This window comes from Squalius cephalus (genome assembly GCF_949319135.1).
Source record: "Squalius cephalus genome assembly, chromosome: 5".
Lineage (NCBI taxonomy): Eukaryota > Metazoa > Chordata > Actinopteri > Cypriniformes > Leuciscidae > Squalius > Squalius cephalus.
This window is the reverse complement of record NC_137126.1, coordinates 45,781,466-45,796,412: the sequence shown is the minus strand read 5'-3', so window position 1 is coordinate 45,796,412 and position 14,947 is coordinate 45,781,466. Positions and strand designations below refer to the sequence as shown.

At 37.3% G+C, this 14,947-nt stretch overlaps 1 protein-coding gene across 2 annotated transcripts in view; it reads right to left on the bottom strand.

Moving 5' to 3' along the window:
• The window catches only part of nipbla (NIPBL cohesin loading factor a), a 47,787-nt gene that overhangs the window by 11,976 nt on the left and 20,864 nt on the right, over positions 1-14,947 (bottom strand). For both annotated transcript variants that reach the window (XM_079872449.1, XM_079872450.1), the window contains exons 10-33: positions 13,781-13,945; positions 12,460-12,627; positions 10,553-10,624; positions 10,369-10,458; positions 10,168-10,268; positions 9,000-9,086; positions 8,651-8,882; positions 7,753-7,904; positions 7,556-7,636; positions 7,039-7,139; positions 6,816-6,942; positions 6,629-6,711; positions 6,396-6,528; positions 5,492-5,635; positions 5,293-5,379; positions 4,615-4,832; positions 4,424-4,526; positions 4,001-4,099; positions 3,752-3,898; positions 2,199-2,333; positions 1,992-2,090; positions 1,274-1,327; positions 1,082-1,190; positions 148-278 (exon numbers count right to left, since the gene is read on the bottom strand). In XM_079872449.1, coding sequence (XP_079728575.1) covers positions 148-278; positions 1,082-1,190; positions 1,274-1,327; positions 1,992-2,090; positions 2,199-2,333; positions 3,752-3,898; positions 4,001-4,099; positions 4,424-4,526; positions 4,615-4,832; positions 5,293-5,379; positions 5,492-5,635; positions 6,396-6,528; positions 6,629-6,711; positions 6,816-6,942; positions 7,039-7,139; positions 7,556-7,636; positions 7,753-7,904; positions 8,651-8,882; positions 9,000-9,086; positions 10,168-10,268; positions 10,369-10,458; positions 10,553-10,624; positions 12,460-12,627; positions 13,781-13,945 — 2,918 coding nt within the window. The remainder of the gene's footprint in view (positions 1-147; positions 279-1,081; positions 1,191-1,273; positions 1,328-1,991; positions 2,091-2,198; positions 2,334-3,751; positions 3,899-4,000; positions 4,100-4,423; positions 4,527-4,614; positions 4,833-5,292; positions 5,380-5,491; positions 5,636-6,395; positions 6,529-6,628; positions 6,712-6,815; positions 6,943-7,038; positions 7,140-7,555; positions 7,637-7,752; positions 7,905-8,650; positions 8,883-8,999; positions 9,087-10,167; positions 10,269-10,368; positions 10,459-10,552; positions 10,625-12,459; positions 12,628-13,780; positions 13,946-14,947) is intronic.

Below are 14,947 nucleotides of genomic sequence, written 5' to 3'. Positions count from 1 at the left end.
ACATAAATGAAAACCTTCTGACACGTGTACCTTGGCACAATATCACTAGGAATATACGGCCACTAGATGGCAGAACGACCTTAAATATTGAACTGTAGAAAGTGGTGCTTAGCAGTTGCCGCTTGCAGAGAGGAAGTGAGCACTTACACTGCACTTGGTGGTGAGGTAGGGCTGCATAGTCATGGCGTGCTTGACCATCAACTGCGCTCTGATCTTACTGAACAGATACAGCGTGGTGATGCATGCGACCAACCTCATCGAGTTCAAACTCTTATGCTCTGCACACAGACAACATCACAAGAGCAAAATTATTTATTTTGGGGAAAAATTACACTCATTATTCAACTAGCAAGAACAAGTTCAAGATCACAAACAAACTGTAGGGCAAGTTCTTTCTAATGACTTGACAGATCATGACAGACTGATCAACTGATTGTGAATTCAGGTGCATTGCATTACATTAGTGTATTAACTATTTATTCAATAATGTATTATTTAAACAAAAATTACATTAAATGCAACAACAAACACCCTATTGAAAATAAATAAAAACTACAAAAAAGCAACACGTAAAGATTTCTAGAAACACTTGTGAGTAGTTTAAAATCAAAATATACATTGCTTTTGAATCAACTAATTGACATTAACCCTATGAAGCCTACTGTATTACTTGATTACACAAATTTAAGGCTTTTAAATTATCAGCATGATCAAAACTTTACTGAAAAATCTGTTGCACACAATCTACTATGCCTTCTGTCATTTGATTGATTATACTTTTTTAGCAAGTAAAAGGCCTTTTAGTAGTAAAACTACAGAGCTTTGAGGAGAAAACAAAAATTTCAATGTACTTTTTGGCCATATAAATATCAGCAACAGCATCAAATTACATATTTTTGCTTAGACTAGGGACTCTAAATAAAGCTGATGTTTTTTCATCCTTGAGTATAAGCTTCATATTCCCATTATATCATACTATATGAGGCATAAAAATATATTTTCATGACTATTATTTAATACGTCAGGCTTTACAGGTTAATGAACTGAATCAGATTTCCCAAGTACAGTAGTATGTGCGTACCTGCAAGTGCCTCTTCATGTTTGAGGATGTGCTCCACAAGATTGTCCACTAACTGCACACAGGCCTTCCTGGCTGGTTTATAGGAAGAATCCTCCTCTGACTTTAAAAGCTAGAGAAAACAAAACACAGAAAATTGAAGCGCTACAGGCCTCCAAACTAGAGGCGGGCAGATGGAAAAACAAAAACACTTACGTTCTGCAGGAGCTGCTCAAACCAGTCATAGCCAGTGTCCTTACAGGCAGCGACCTGAGGCAAAGAAAAGAATAAGATCAGTTTCAGGATAAAGCACTATTTCAAAGGAAAGCCATTTTCACACTAGAGCTTTTGGTTCAGACACAAGTCCGTTTGACATTGATCTGATCGATTTGAGTGAAAGCTGCTTTATTAATTTCAGTGTGCACCAAACTCGAGTCCACTTGAAAACAAGGGTTAGGGTACAAATCCTATGAACGAATCAGTAAAGCGAGACTGTTGCCCTGCAAAAAGAGCAGCAATTGCATTTCCTTGTTGCTGATGTCTCTGGAGAAATTGCCTTCAGAGAGCAGCTCACATTTTCTGCATATCTAGCAAAGCATCTGTTCCAGACAGATTGAAGCACCACTAGAACGTCTTATGTTTTGGTAATTGGTAGTAAAGCCAAAGAGATAAAAACATGCCTTCTCCAGTGTTACTAAGCTACAAGGACAAACAGCTGCCGGGGGTTCTCACACATTTTTTGATGATGCAAACATACTGTGATTTAGACCCAAATTATATGTGTAAGTGTAAAAAAAGACACCTGCAGGGGCAGAGATGGAATCGAACTTGAAGTCAGACCAAACAAATATATAAATATACAAATAAACAAACAAACACGTATATATATATTTTATATAAAGTGTGAAAAAAAGCCTAAGAGTGATATACTGACCACATCAGTGATGTTGAGAATCTTCCTATTCATTGTCTCTTTGTCATGGCTGGCTGTGGGTGTAAACCACAGCTTCTGGAATGTCTCGTTCACTAGTTTCTGCAGGGAGGAAAAGATAGTTCAGCTCAAACTAACAGGACAAACCTATCACAACAAAGTTCAGCACAGTGGTTTTCATGCAAAACAAAGCAGAGAACATGACTGCACCTTGATGCCCTCCTCGTCATTGACCCTGCGGATCATCTTCACGCACATCTCGGTGATCTTATTGAAGCTGGGCTGCTCTAAACAAATGTCTCTCAGAATCTTGATCACCCTTTTCCTCACGCTGATACCAGTGTCCTGAAGAGACCGCAGACAAACACTTTAAATATCTCACAGAATACATGTACAATGACCAAAATAGCAGAACCCCAGAATGTGCCCCAGACACAATAGTACATATTTTTAACATCAAGGGTTTAGGCTACAATGTACATGAATGTATAAAGGGAAAGTGCATATCTTAGATCAGGGTTCACCAATCTCGGTCCTGGAGGGCCGCTGTCCCTGCAGAGTTTAGCTCCAACCAGCTCCAACACACCTGTTTGAAAGTTTCTAGTATGCCTAGTGAGACCTTGATTAGCTGGTTCAGGTGTGTTTAATTGGGGTTGGAGCTAAACTCTGCAGGACACCGGCCCTCCAGGACCGAGATTGGTGAACCCTGTCTTAGACCCTTCAATGGGTCACTATTAATTCTAACCAATTTTATTTACATTTTTGTCCTCACTAGTTCATTTTAAATGGTCCTGCAGTGTGCCAAAAGGATTTTAAAATTACAAATATTGGCTATATTAATAAAAGTAATATGAGGTAATAAAAGCTGCATGCACAATAACAAAAATAAACAGTAAAAGAATTAGAGAAACTATTTATACACATAAATACATTTTAGGGTCAGTACTTTTTTTTATGATTTTAATTACATTACTCCAATCACACGATCCTTAAAGGGCTGGTATAATGCCCTTTTCATAAGATGTAAAATAAGTTTTTTGATGTCCCCAGAGTGTGTATGTGAAGTTTTAGCTTAAAATACCCCACAGATATTTTTATATAGCATGTTAAAGTTGTCACTTTTTGAGGGTGAGCAAAAACGCACCGGTTTGTGTCTGTTCCTTTAAATGCAAATGAGCTGCTGCTCCCGGCACAGAGGGCGGAGCTTCAACAGCTTGTCATTTTACCTCACACAGACATGCACTGAAAATTTCAAAAACTTTTAGCCTTTTATGTTCAAACTGGAGTCAGACAATGATGGAGAGATTCAAGAAATGACAACATGTAGAAGCAAAAGGACATTTCTGAATGGTTCGTTGATGAATTTATGTAGCTTATGTGTACTCATCTTCTAGTCATTGATTAGCATTTTATGTCTTGATAATCTATAAATCACGTTTCCAGGGGCGAGGTTTATGTAAATTTTAGGGTAAGTGATGTCACTAACCCGGGAGGAAGCTTGTGTAGTTCCTACCAGCCCTTTGTTGTAGTCCTTAAAAAGCGATTTCTTTATATATAGATATATATATATATATAATTTTTTTTTTTTTTTTTTTTTTTGGTGTATACACAGACATTTACATATACTGTTTCATATGAAAAGTGGTCCAAACCTTTACATTGTTCTGCAGACAGGTAGGGTCTTAAAATCATAGCAATATCATACCAAACCTTTACATTGTACTTGCTTTAACTATCAGACAGGTAGGGTCTTAAAATCATACCAATATCCTCTCGATGAGCATGTCGTAGTACTGCTCTGTCAGCTGAGGTCGACTCAACACAAACCGTCCCAGCAGCTCAACCGCTGCTTCCCTCACACTGGTGGAGTTATCCATCAACCGCCCATGAACACCGCGCTGCATATCAGACTACACAAGACAAACATACCAATTAAAAGATATGAACAGTCAACTCTGACAGAATTACCTATAGTTTTGTGTTGCCAGTTTTAATTGAGTTGCATTCCTTACCCTGGCCAGTATACTGGGGTCAACTGCCACAACCTCAGAGAGACACTTCATGGCTTTGGTCCTGACAGCTATGGCACTCTCCCCTAAAACTCTCAGAATCTAGAAATAAAGACAATACAAAAATGAAAATGCACTCTATGCATAACCATTTGCATGCATTTAATCTGCTCCACACACACACACACAGTAGTGCTGGGAAGTAAGAATCGTTTTAGCAAATAGGCCAAGTCACCACTCAAAGATGTTTATCCCTCTTTCAAAGAGATTAAAGAGATTGGGTTGAAAGTTGTTTCCAACACAGACAAATTAACTTAAAAATACTTTACAAAAAAGTTATTTTTAACCTTTTGCTCTTTATCACAAGAGGCACATTAACGCCAGGTGGAAACTGATTACGTCTACATTTTAGACCCATCTTCTCACCTGTGTCAGGTAGATGTCAAAGCTCTGAGAGAAGGGTCTGGTAGAGGCCAGATAGCGTACGATAAGGCAGGAGTCCTCATAGTCCACATTGTCTGAATTCATCCTGTCAAAAGTTTATTTTCATTAATACTGTCTTGATCAAGACAGGATGGGCAACATAACTGAAGCACAAATTCATGTATGGTAAATACCTGAGAGTAGTAAATTGATTGGGAGTTGATTTAATGACAGAGTGAAGGAATTTCTTGCGGGTTTCGGCACGCTGCATGATGTCTCCGGTAGCCTGGAGCTCTTTGGCGTGATGCGTCCCCTCCGAGTCGTCCTCCTTTTGATTCTGACTCCTCATGGCCTTCTCAGCCTCTGTAGTGCAGTCTCTGAACCACTGAGCGATGTAAAATTTGCGTGCAAACTGCAATACAAAATTGGATTAAGGAATGCTGACATGGAGGATTATGGGTAGAGAAAAAGGCATACAAAATGCATGTACCAAACAGTAGATAATTTACTATACAAACTAGATACAAACTATTCACTAGTAAGATGCTAATTTTGTGCATGTCTCTTATTACAACTATTAATAATAATTCACAATAATAATAAATATTATTATTATATATGAAACCAAACAAATGAATTCTCTTAAACTTAGCAAAAATTATTTTACATCTACCAAATTTTACTTATAAACATTTAAGCAGAAGCTACACTAGGAAAAATCACTATTGGAAAAACACAAAAAACAGTCATGCATTATATTAACCACAGGCAACCTTGCTAGATGTTGACACCTGACCATAGAAAAACTCATATCGGCTGAACACAACTCTACACATATCACTGGGAATGAAAAACATCTTAGTTGAACTCACAGCGAGGGCAGGGTCTGTTTCTGCGTTCTCATCCATATAACCCAGCAGAGCTTTCTGCAGCCGCTGAGTCTCGTCTCCTTCTGTGCCCTAAAGACACATACAAGGAGCATTTAATTTAAAAAAACAGTGTAAAGTACAATGTTTATTAGATGTAGTTTACAAGCACCAGCATGTGTATTTTGAAGTAAGGTGTGTATACCTCTCTGACGATGCAGTCGATGGCTTTTTGGTCCATCCTGCTGGTGACTGAATCTTTCCTCAATCTGGCTGCTACGGTACCCAGATAATCCAGTGATGCCACTCGCAGTGCCATCTCTGTCTGCTTGTTACTGAATTGGTGCACCTAGGGACAGATTATGAAGGGTCAAGGGTCACTGAAAGAGAAAGAACCTTTGTATATGTTTCACTGAAAGCACTGATGTGGTATTTTCTAACATTCCTCAAATTATGTTTGTCAGATAAATGCTACAAACTTCACAAATAATTTTACATTTATTTTGTAACTATTTACTTTAACTATATTTGGTATGACAATCTCACAAATCATCCAAAGCTCCATCATAAAGTTCATAAATATGCATGCAGTTTCATGTTTAGCAAAGATGGGGAAGTTAAATATATATAATTTATTTTAATAAATAGTATTTATAATATTTTATAAATATAAAACATAAAATTAAATTGTAAAATTCCATTATTATTATTATTATTTTTTTTTTTACTTGTTCTACTATAATTGGTATGACAATCTCACAAATCACACAAAGCTCCATCATAAACTCCTACAAGTTCATAAATATGCATGCAGTATCATGTTTAGCAAAGACGGGGATGTTAAATATATATTTATTTTAATAAATAATATTATTATATTTATAATATTGTATAAATATAAAACATAACATTAAATTGTAAAAATCCATTATTATTACATTTTTTTTTTACTTGTTCTACTATAATTGGTATGACAATCTCATAAATCACGCAAAGCGCCATCATAAACTCCTTAGGGTTCATAAATACTCATTCATTTCATGTTTAGCATGGATGGGGAAGTTAGAGCTCCGTTACAGACAAAGTGATTGGCTATGATCTGTTCTTACCAGTAATCTACCCAGAAGGCTCAGCAGTAATTCAGAGGCGGGCCACTCGGGTTTGTTGACAGTAGACAGCAGGTCCTGCACAAAGTTCTCAAACAGCGGCCTGTAGTCTTCCTCACCCTGTTTACTGCCACACCTGAGATGTAGTTACAACAGAAACACACGTTGAGTACTGCAAAGAACCACATACAAGCATTTCTCAAAGCAAAAATAGATAATCGAATGGATGTTCTGACTTCTTGAGGAATACAGTGAGGAAGTTCTGAGCCGTCCGTCTGGCTGTTTCATATGAGTTGGTGATAAACACATCATCATCAACCTGAAAAATGGATTAATCCATATTGTTAACAGCCTGTAATCTACACCAGAGATTATGGTGTTAGTAAAATTGCAAGACTAGTTTAAGAGGTGTTGGGTGAGTACCTTCCTGTGATCGTCTTCAGAGTCTTTGTCAGAGGGCAGATGGACCACGCACTGAATTAGTTGCAGGACCAGAGCACTAACCATCTGAATGAATATGGGCTCACCCTCTGCATCACTACTGTTCAACCTAAACACAGACAGAATCGACATGCAGGAAATGCTTGTTTATCACAGATCAGTTTAGGGAGAGCTGCAATACAAATAGAAGGGGTCATATCAGTACCTGAAGTTCCTGAGACTGCGTTTGCTGGTGGGCAGTCTGGCCAAAGAGGTAAAAATCTCCTCTAAAATTAACTGTCTGTGCTTCTCGTAACGAGAGAAGACCTGAGCCACAGAGAGAAACAAAATGCCTCGATTAGTGTCAGGATTTGAGATAAAGATACAAAAAAACCTGAGAAGTGTGAACAAAGTAGGAATCAATTTACAATGCAAACATACTGGCCTTGAATGAGTAAATAATACAGTTGTTGAAAGTGAAGTATGTAGTTTCTGTGACACTAGTGTCACCTAGACGAACAAGTTTGCAAACATCACAAACATAGCTTTAATGGTTGCTTGTGAAGGCATGTCTCAACAGGTAAAAGTAGGCTAAACAAATTCGATATCATAATAATGAAATATATTGTAATTAAATCATCATGGCTGGTAAGCAATATTTACTCCCAATTTTCTTAAATGTTGAGAAATGTAATGGATAGACCGAATGCACAGTGTTTTGCTGCTAATCTAAGAAAACATACCGCCGTCACCAGCTTTATGGCACAGAGCTGCAGCTCACTGACATTCTCCACAAAGAAAGGAGTGATGCCCATTGAAGAAACCTGCAGAAGAACAAAAACACTATCAAAATCATAGAGTGATGCAACATGTAATATGTAATAAATGACAAGAATTTAGAGAGTATACACAAGTACACGTCACCGATCAGTTGTCCTACCTGCAATATTGTTGTATCAGTCATTAGCTGAATTTCCAGCAGCTCTGAGATGTTGCTAACCACATCACACACTTTGTTATAGAGCATGACAATGACTCTCTGCTTGGCGGTGGAACACTTGGCTCGCTTTGCTCTGGAGCTGAGCAAGGAACCTGAAACCACACAGCGTTCATACCGCATGAAGATGACATTTAGTAGTTCATTTACAAATACAAACACAAATATAATTTGATTTATTACAACAATAGCAGTAAATACCAATGGAAGATATCTTGGATGATCTTTTTACATTTTATTTGCGATTATATTTTAGAATTAAGATGTCAAACAATTAATGCAACATACTGTCTTTTATTTTACTTGGAGGGTACCACCAAAGACTTATAAAGACGGTGCACTCATAATATTTATGAATAGGAGAAAGTGCAAAGCGCAATATGGCGAAATAAGTCCCGCCTTCTAAATAAAAAAGCCAATCACTGATTGATAAGGTCATTGTGTCACTGCAGCTGCCCAAGCTCCGGTTGCTATAGAAAAAGTCATTGTTCTGAGACGTGCGCTTATGATGTGCACTGGCTGGGCTAGCCTGAAAAACTTTAACGCTATTTGAGCATTAATACAAATATTTATAGGACAGTTCATGTCAGATTTTGTTGCTGATTTGAAATATGTTATTTAATTTTGAGTTCAGCAAGCGTTTTTTTCCCCCAATCAAGTACATAGGTCTTGGATGCTCAAAGGTGTTGCAAATATGGCTGCCGAGTGAACAGACTTTCCCTAAAAAAGGACTTTGGTAATTTTTTTTATACATTTTTCAAACAATTCATTCAGGCGAATAGTACCATTTAGACATCAGACTTGGTGTGAACAGGCCTCCAGCAGAAGTTAAGTGTCTCACCTCCTTTAGGGTTGACTCTGTAGACTGGATCATACTGCGGGTAAAGAGTGTTCTGCAGGTGGAACTTAGTGTACTGCAGAACTCTCTCGATCACATCCTCAATGTACACGGCTTTGGGCATGTGAGATGATGTCATGATATTCAGTGCTGTCAGACACGCATCCGCTGATTTGGTCACACGCTCCATAATGAGATCCCGCCAAAGACGCTCCTCGTCCTCTCCCTCATTATCCTGATGAAGAGCAGAGGAGACAAGAGTGAGCAGTGGATTAAACGTAAAGGCTTCAATTAAAGTATGAAAGTGTCACCCAAGAGACAAATATGAATAAAGGAACAAAGTGCTGTTTACAAGGTTCATGAGTGTAGAAAGACTGGCTCCATCCAGAATGTTCTTCTCCAGGATGTTCAACAGTTTCACCAGTTTATCAGAAGGAATCTGGGCATTAGAGGGAAAAAAAAAACAATAGAATATGAGGTATACAGCTTACAAGTTGACATGTTACAAACCACAGGAAATGTCTTGCTTTTTTAGCATTTAGCATATTTCAGTGTACTAAATAAATATATCCTACACAATATTTAGTCTTCACAAGATTTGGTTGAGAGAGAAGATGGAAAATGGTCATAAAATACAGTTCTGTATCACTCTGTGTTGTGTTTGTTTCATTTTTCTGTTTAGAAAATAACTGAGCCTTTAAATCTCCTTTGTAAAAGCTTTGAGGCATAAATAGTCCTCACTTTAGATGAGCTCACAAAAATAGCTAACTGACAACTACTAAATGTTTTATAAATACCTGAATTAATCATGAATTACAGTAGGAATACATGTTAATAAAGCATTTATTAATTTAGTACCTATTACATGTCTAAATAATAAGATGTATAAATGTACATTTAAATAGTGTATTAATCATTTACTTGCACTTTCTAAATGATCTTATGAACCACTGACAACTCCTTAATAACTGGTTTGTAAATGTAATACATAATTTAGAAATTATAAAATGATCATTAATAAAGTATGAAAATGCAATTATTAAACATTATAAATATGCTTATAAATCAAGAATAAAGCATTTATAGCTGTAATTTTAAAGTGCTTATTAATTACTATTAATGCTTTATAATAACTGCATGCTATGAATCATTAGTTAAGCATGAGTAAATAGTTAGTTCATCATTTATAAAGTGTTACCACCACTGAATATAATGCAACTAAAGAGCAGAATAAAACACCTTTAAAAGACCCTATAAAAGGCTTGTCCGTTTTGGGGAAGGGACATTCTCATTCTACAAAACTATTCCACTTAAAACAAGACATCAATATTTTTGGTCCATTTTCCCAAGAGACAGACTGTAAACTAAATGTTTTTAAAATTTTAGTGCACTATCATATAGATGGCCTTTATAGATACACTACTATATAGATTGCCCATAGACATGGGCTAGCCTAAACCCCACAAGTAAAATTTCATTGGGTTTTTATTACCGCATAAAAGAGGTGATGCATCTCTTACCCTGCAGGTGATGCCCATGGCTTTTATCTTAGCAGATTCACTGCCCAATTCATTTAGCTGCTGTTTCCCCAACAACAGCTCCTGAGGGATCTCATCATCATCTGAGAACACACAAACACATCAAGAGATTACCTTACTCTAAAACTGAAAGAGTTTTAGTTCAGACTCTACAACAACAAAACACAGATATATTGCCCCTACCCTGAGCAGTAAAGTCCACATCCTCAAGATTCTCAAAGATGTTGTCAATACTCAACGAGAACCTCTTAAAAGTGGACGAGTCCATCATTTCTGGGAGAGAATGGGAAAAAATTCAAGAGGGATTTAATGAGCTTCATTCTGACAGGGAAAATTCAGTGCAATGATGAAAGGGTGCACGGGTTACCTTCAGGTGTTAGCTTCGGCTCATATGCTTTCCTCTTCTTCTGCTTCTCTTTTGTCTTTAAACGTCTTGCAACTGAAAGAATAAAAATAGACAAATCAACCACTAATGGACCATTTCAGCACATTTCAGAACAATCTCAAATAATATGACGACGCTGTAGCTTCCCTCATTTTTTGGAGCATAGCTTTTAATTCATTATTAAATTCTAATGGAGACTGAATTGTTTTTCAGTAAATATTCTTTGTACATAAAAAAAGATACGTACAAAGTTATTAAAGTGTTTCATTTTAAATAAATGCTGTTCTTTTCTTTGAAAGTTCTGTTCAAAGAACTCTGAAATAAAATTTCAGTTTCCACAAAAATATTAAGCAGCACAACTGCATACCTGCCAACCTTGATATTATTTTTTTGCGTGGGGGGGGGGGGGGGGCTTACTACTACGACGACAGGGGGGGGGGGGGGGGGTGGACGACGACGACACATGCATTATATTGCATTGCATAAAATGTGTGACAATGATTAGACAGGAGTCCAATAAGGGCTGTTAACAGTAAAACGTTCGTTCGTTTAAAACGTAAAAACAAGGATGGATAATACAAAATGCTTTCTGGCATTTTGACAGAAAAAACAAAAAACAAAAACAAGCAAGAACAAAATTTAAACTTAGCCCGTCAAATTTAATTTTACAATTATCTTCTCTCTGTGCGCGCGTCCGTGTTTGTGAAAGAGCTCGCGCAGCACTGATACAACGGTAGCCTACTTTTTAATCCATAACTAACGCGCTAGTTTTCATACAAAATAAATATGTAACATAATTAGGTACTTTAGTTATTATTAACACAATAACGTTACACATGAAGGCTACGTTTCTTAGCACTGAGAATTAATTAATAAACGCCTGTTTCTTCAGACTCGCCCTTATCCGTAATGCACAAATCACATCACTTTCATAATCACGAAGCCATAGCGATTTCAAGTTTATTAAGATTTATTGTTCAGCATTTCTTGAGCATTTTATTATTTGCGTGGCTGAATGATGTCTTCCTCTTTTTCTGAGTGACCATGAAGAACGGAGTATTTTAAGATAATCCATGCGATCCGTGTGATCATCGAATCCGATTAGGCTACAATATTTCAACTTTCCATATCGAGCCCAGCCCAGCCCGTTTACCTTCAGGAGTCAGATGTACAGTGACTACTGTAGCCTGCTGTCCTCGCTCATGAAATCAGCCAGACTGCGGGCCGCGGGAGTGGAAGGCGGATCGAGCGGGATTCTTTATTGGTGTCGATTTTCAGTCTCTTTTTAATGATAGGCCTTACGCATCTGTCAATCATCCCCGCTTGCTATTTGGGGAATGAATCCAGCGCTATGATTGGTCGAACTCTTCTTCTTTTGCTGTTGCTTGATTTGAGGACTGCGCGTGCAGAAGCGTCACCAGGTTTTTGCGTAGTTTAGACTATAACAAATCGTACCAGCATACTTTGAAGTCAAAATGCGTATCCGCTACGCAAAATGCGTACAGGTTGGCAGGTCTGCAACTGTTTTCAACATTGGTTATAACAAATGTTGAGCAGCAAATCAGCATTTAAGAATGATTTCTCAATGATCATGTGACACTGAAGATTGGAGTAATGATGCTGAACATTCAGCTTTGAACACAGGAATAAATTACATTTTAAAATATATTCAAATAAAAAACAATTATTTGACATTGTATTATTTTCACAATATTGCAATTTTTGATCAAATACATGCAGTCTTGGTGAGCATAAGAGAAGTGTCAAAAAAATTTTTTTTTTAAATCTTACCAACCTCAAACTTTTGAACGGTAGTGTTTATAATGGAAATAACATGCAAATAAAAGCATTAATAAAATCTAATGGAGACTGGATTGTTTTCTGCTAACCATCGCTAAGGCTGGGAGGAGGAGAATCTTCATCAGATTCATCGTATCGGCTGCCTGAGCCTCTGCGTGCGTCGAAATTTCCTCTTCGATGTTCTCCTGAACTCCTCCGGTCTCGATCCTCAAACTCCCACGCTCTATCGCGCTCCTTCTTCTGACGTTTACGAGATGCTGGGGCAGAAAACAGTGGCAGAATTTTTTTGACTTGACTGAACAATTGACTGATTGTTTTGAATTTCCATCCACACTGTAAAAAATTATTTTTTGAAGTTGTAAATAAAACAAAAATATTGGAGTACCTTTTACAAGAAAATAATATTTAAGTCCATCACATTTTTATGTGCTTTTAAAAAACATTTCACTAGGAAATTGCTTAATTTAAAATAATTAAATTATATTAATTTAATAAAATCCAGTGCAATAATGAGGCATCAGTTTGCTTAAATGGGTGAAAATTATTACATAGGGATGTGCACAAAGCCGAATACTTTATTCAGATAGGAATGGATCATGAATAATGCATTCTACAGAGCACCTAAAGGGACATGCAGGTAATTTAAATTTAAATTGCAATTTTAAATTGTTGCCACGCGTTAAAGGTCGCTCCCTTTTTCCTGATTGAAAAAAATGAGACGCACAAAACTTTTCATTCTCTCACCATTACATAGTTAATGATATTTTCTATTATTTGCTGGCATCAGGGGGCCGCTATTAAAATGAGGAGCATTGAAATCTCTTTTAAATGCGTTCTCTAATTCTCGATCACACGCTCTCTGTGTATAAGGAGTGGCAGTACTGACCACATATTTTACAAGATAATATATTTGTCAATGATGCTCAGGATCTGTCGCGCATCTCTCCTTGCTCTCCTCACGTGATAAGTGAAATCTGACTCTGCAGCTTGTGCTGTATAAAACAGACACATTCAGCGTCCGTTGTATAACTGAACGAATGCTTTTTAATTCTATAAAAAAGTTAAACGACAGTGCCGTGATGGACAAGTAATGTAATCGGTGTACGGCCGAAATCCGTGTGTAACAGACTACTGCAGCAAGACTATCCATGTCCTTTTAGTGGCTCTGTAGAATGTGTTATTCATTTTATTTTGAACTGGAGATAGATAGTGAAGGAAATTCAGTCAACAAGAGTCCAGCATGCATGTGAACTATCAGTATGGATCAAAAAGCATCTCAGGATGCACCTCATTAACTTAGTTAAGAGAATGTTCAGTATGTCAACTATCTTGATTTGGTATTCCTCTTTGTGCGGGAGTTGACAGTGATCATTGATCATTGGACCAGTGGTGGAAAGCAGCGTTACTCACCGAAATCCTCGTCCTCTGAGCTGTCCTCTGCATACTTAGGCTTCTCGTTAACAGTGCTGCGTTTGCGCTTGTTCATCTTCACCCTCTCACACAAGGGCATGGTGGACTCGATCTCTGCCAGCAGCTCAGGAGGAAGATCCTTCAGCACAGAAGGGTCTATTCCACCTGTGCACAAAGACTTGCAATTCAACTTACACTGACATTAAGCATACATAATTTATCTTGTTTAACACGTTTATTTTGTCATAATTTGCTCTATCCAGCAAAGTACGGTAAACTCTCAGATTGAAGGACAATTCTCACAAAACTATTTTCTAAAAGCTTTTTTCATGTTACATTTTGGTGTCTTTCTAAAATAGGACACTTGGAGACTCCAAAAGGACACCTAATCACCAAATGACATGAGTTCATCTAATTCATAAATTTATGCACACCAAAGCACACGTGGGAAAAAAACATAACAGAACAAAACTTTACAGAATTCAGTGTACAGTATGTGTACAGTGCAACAGCAAAGAGCTTGTTTACATTTTAGACATGGCAAGTTGTGATACTGAGCAGAACCACATGGAGATAAAAAATAAAAATAAAAAAACTAAGCCAACTGCCTTGACCTGACTGTATAATATACTACAGTACACACAACAAATCCATTCAGAATTGCTAAACACAGCAACATACACGGGTCATGACAGATAAAATGTTTGTGGTAACAATGTACTGAAAGAACTGAAATGTGTCTGCAAGAATACAAATGCCATATCAGTGCATCGAGAGCGCAAATACATGGCTTGTTTTGCAAATCAATAATAACAGACGTTATAATCGCACATGCTTACTGTACGACTCCTGTACATCACTGCAATTGTCTTTACCTTGAATACAAATCTCATCCATCAAAACTTTACAAGCTAGAAGCTGTTTGATTTATCCAGCCGAGAAACGTAGCTTGTGTCACATCTGGCCATACAGCGGTGGGATGTTTTTACGATCCTTTCAGTCTGTATTTTACACAGTCCGATGCGTGAGGCCTCGCGCTCTTCAGAGACAATCACAGGATATGTCAGAGCTTGTGTTTTAAAGCTAAACAGACATTGGAGGAATAATTCAATAATTCGAGTCACTGTTCTCTCTGCCATCTCTGATATAAATAAGCCTGGTTTTCTT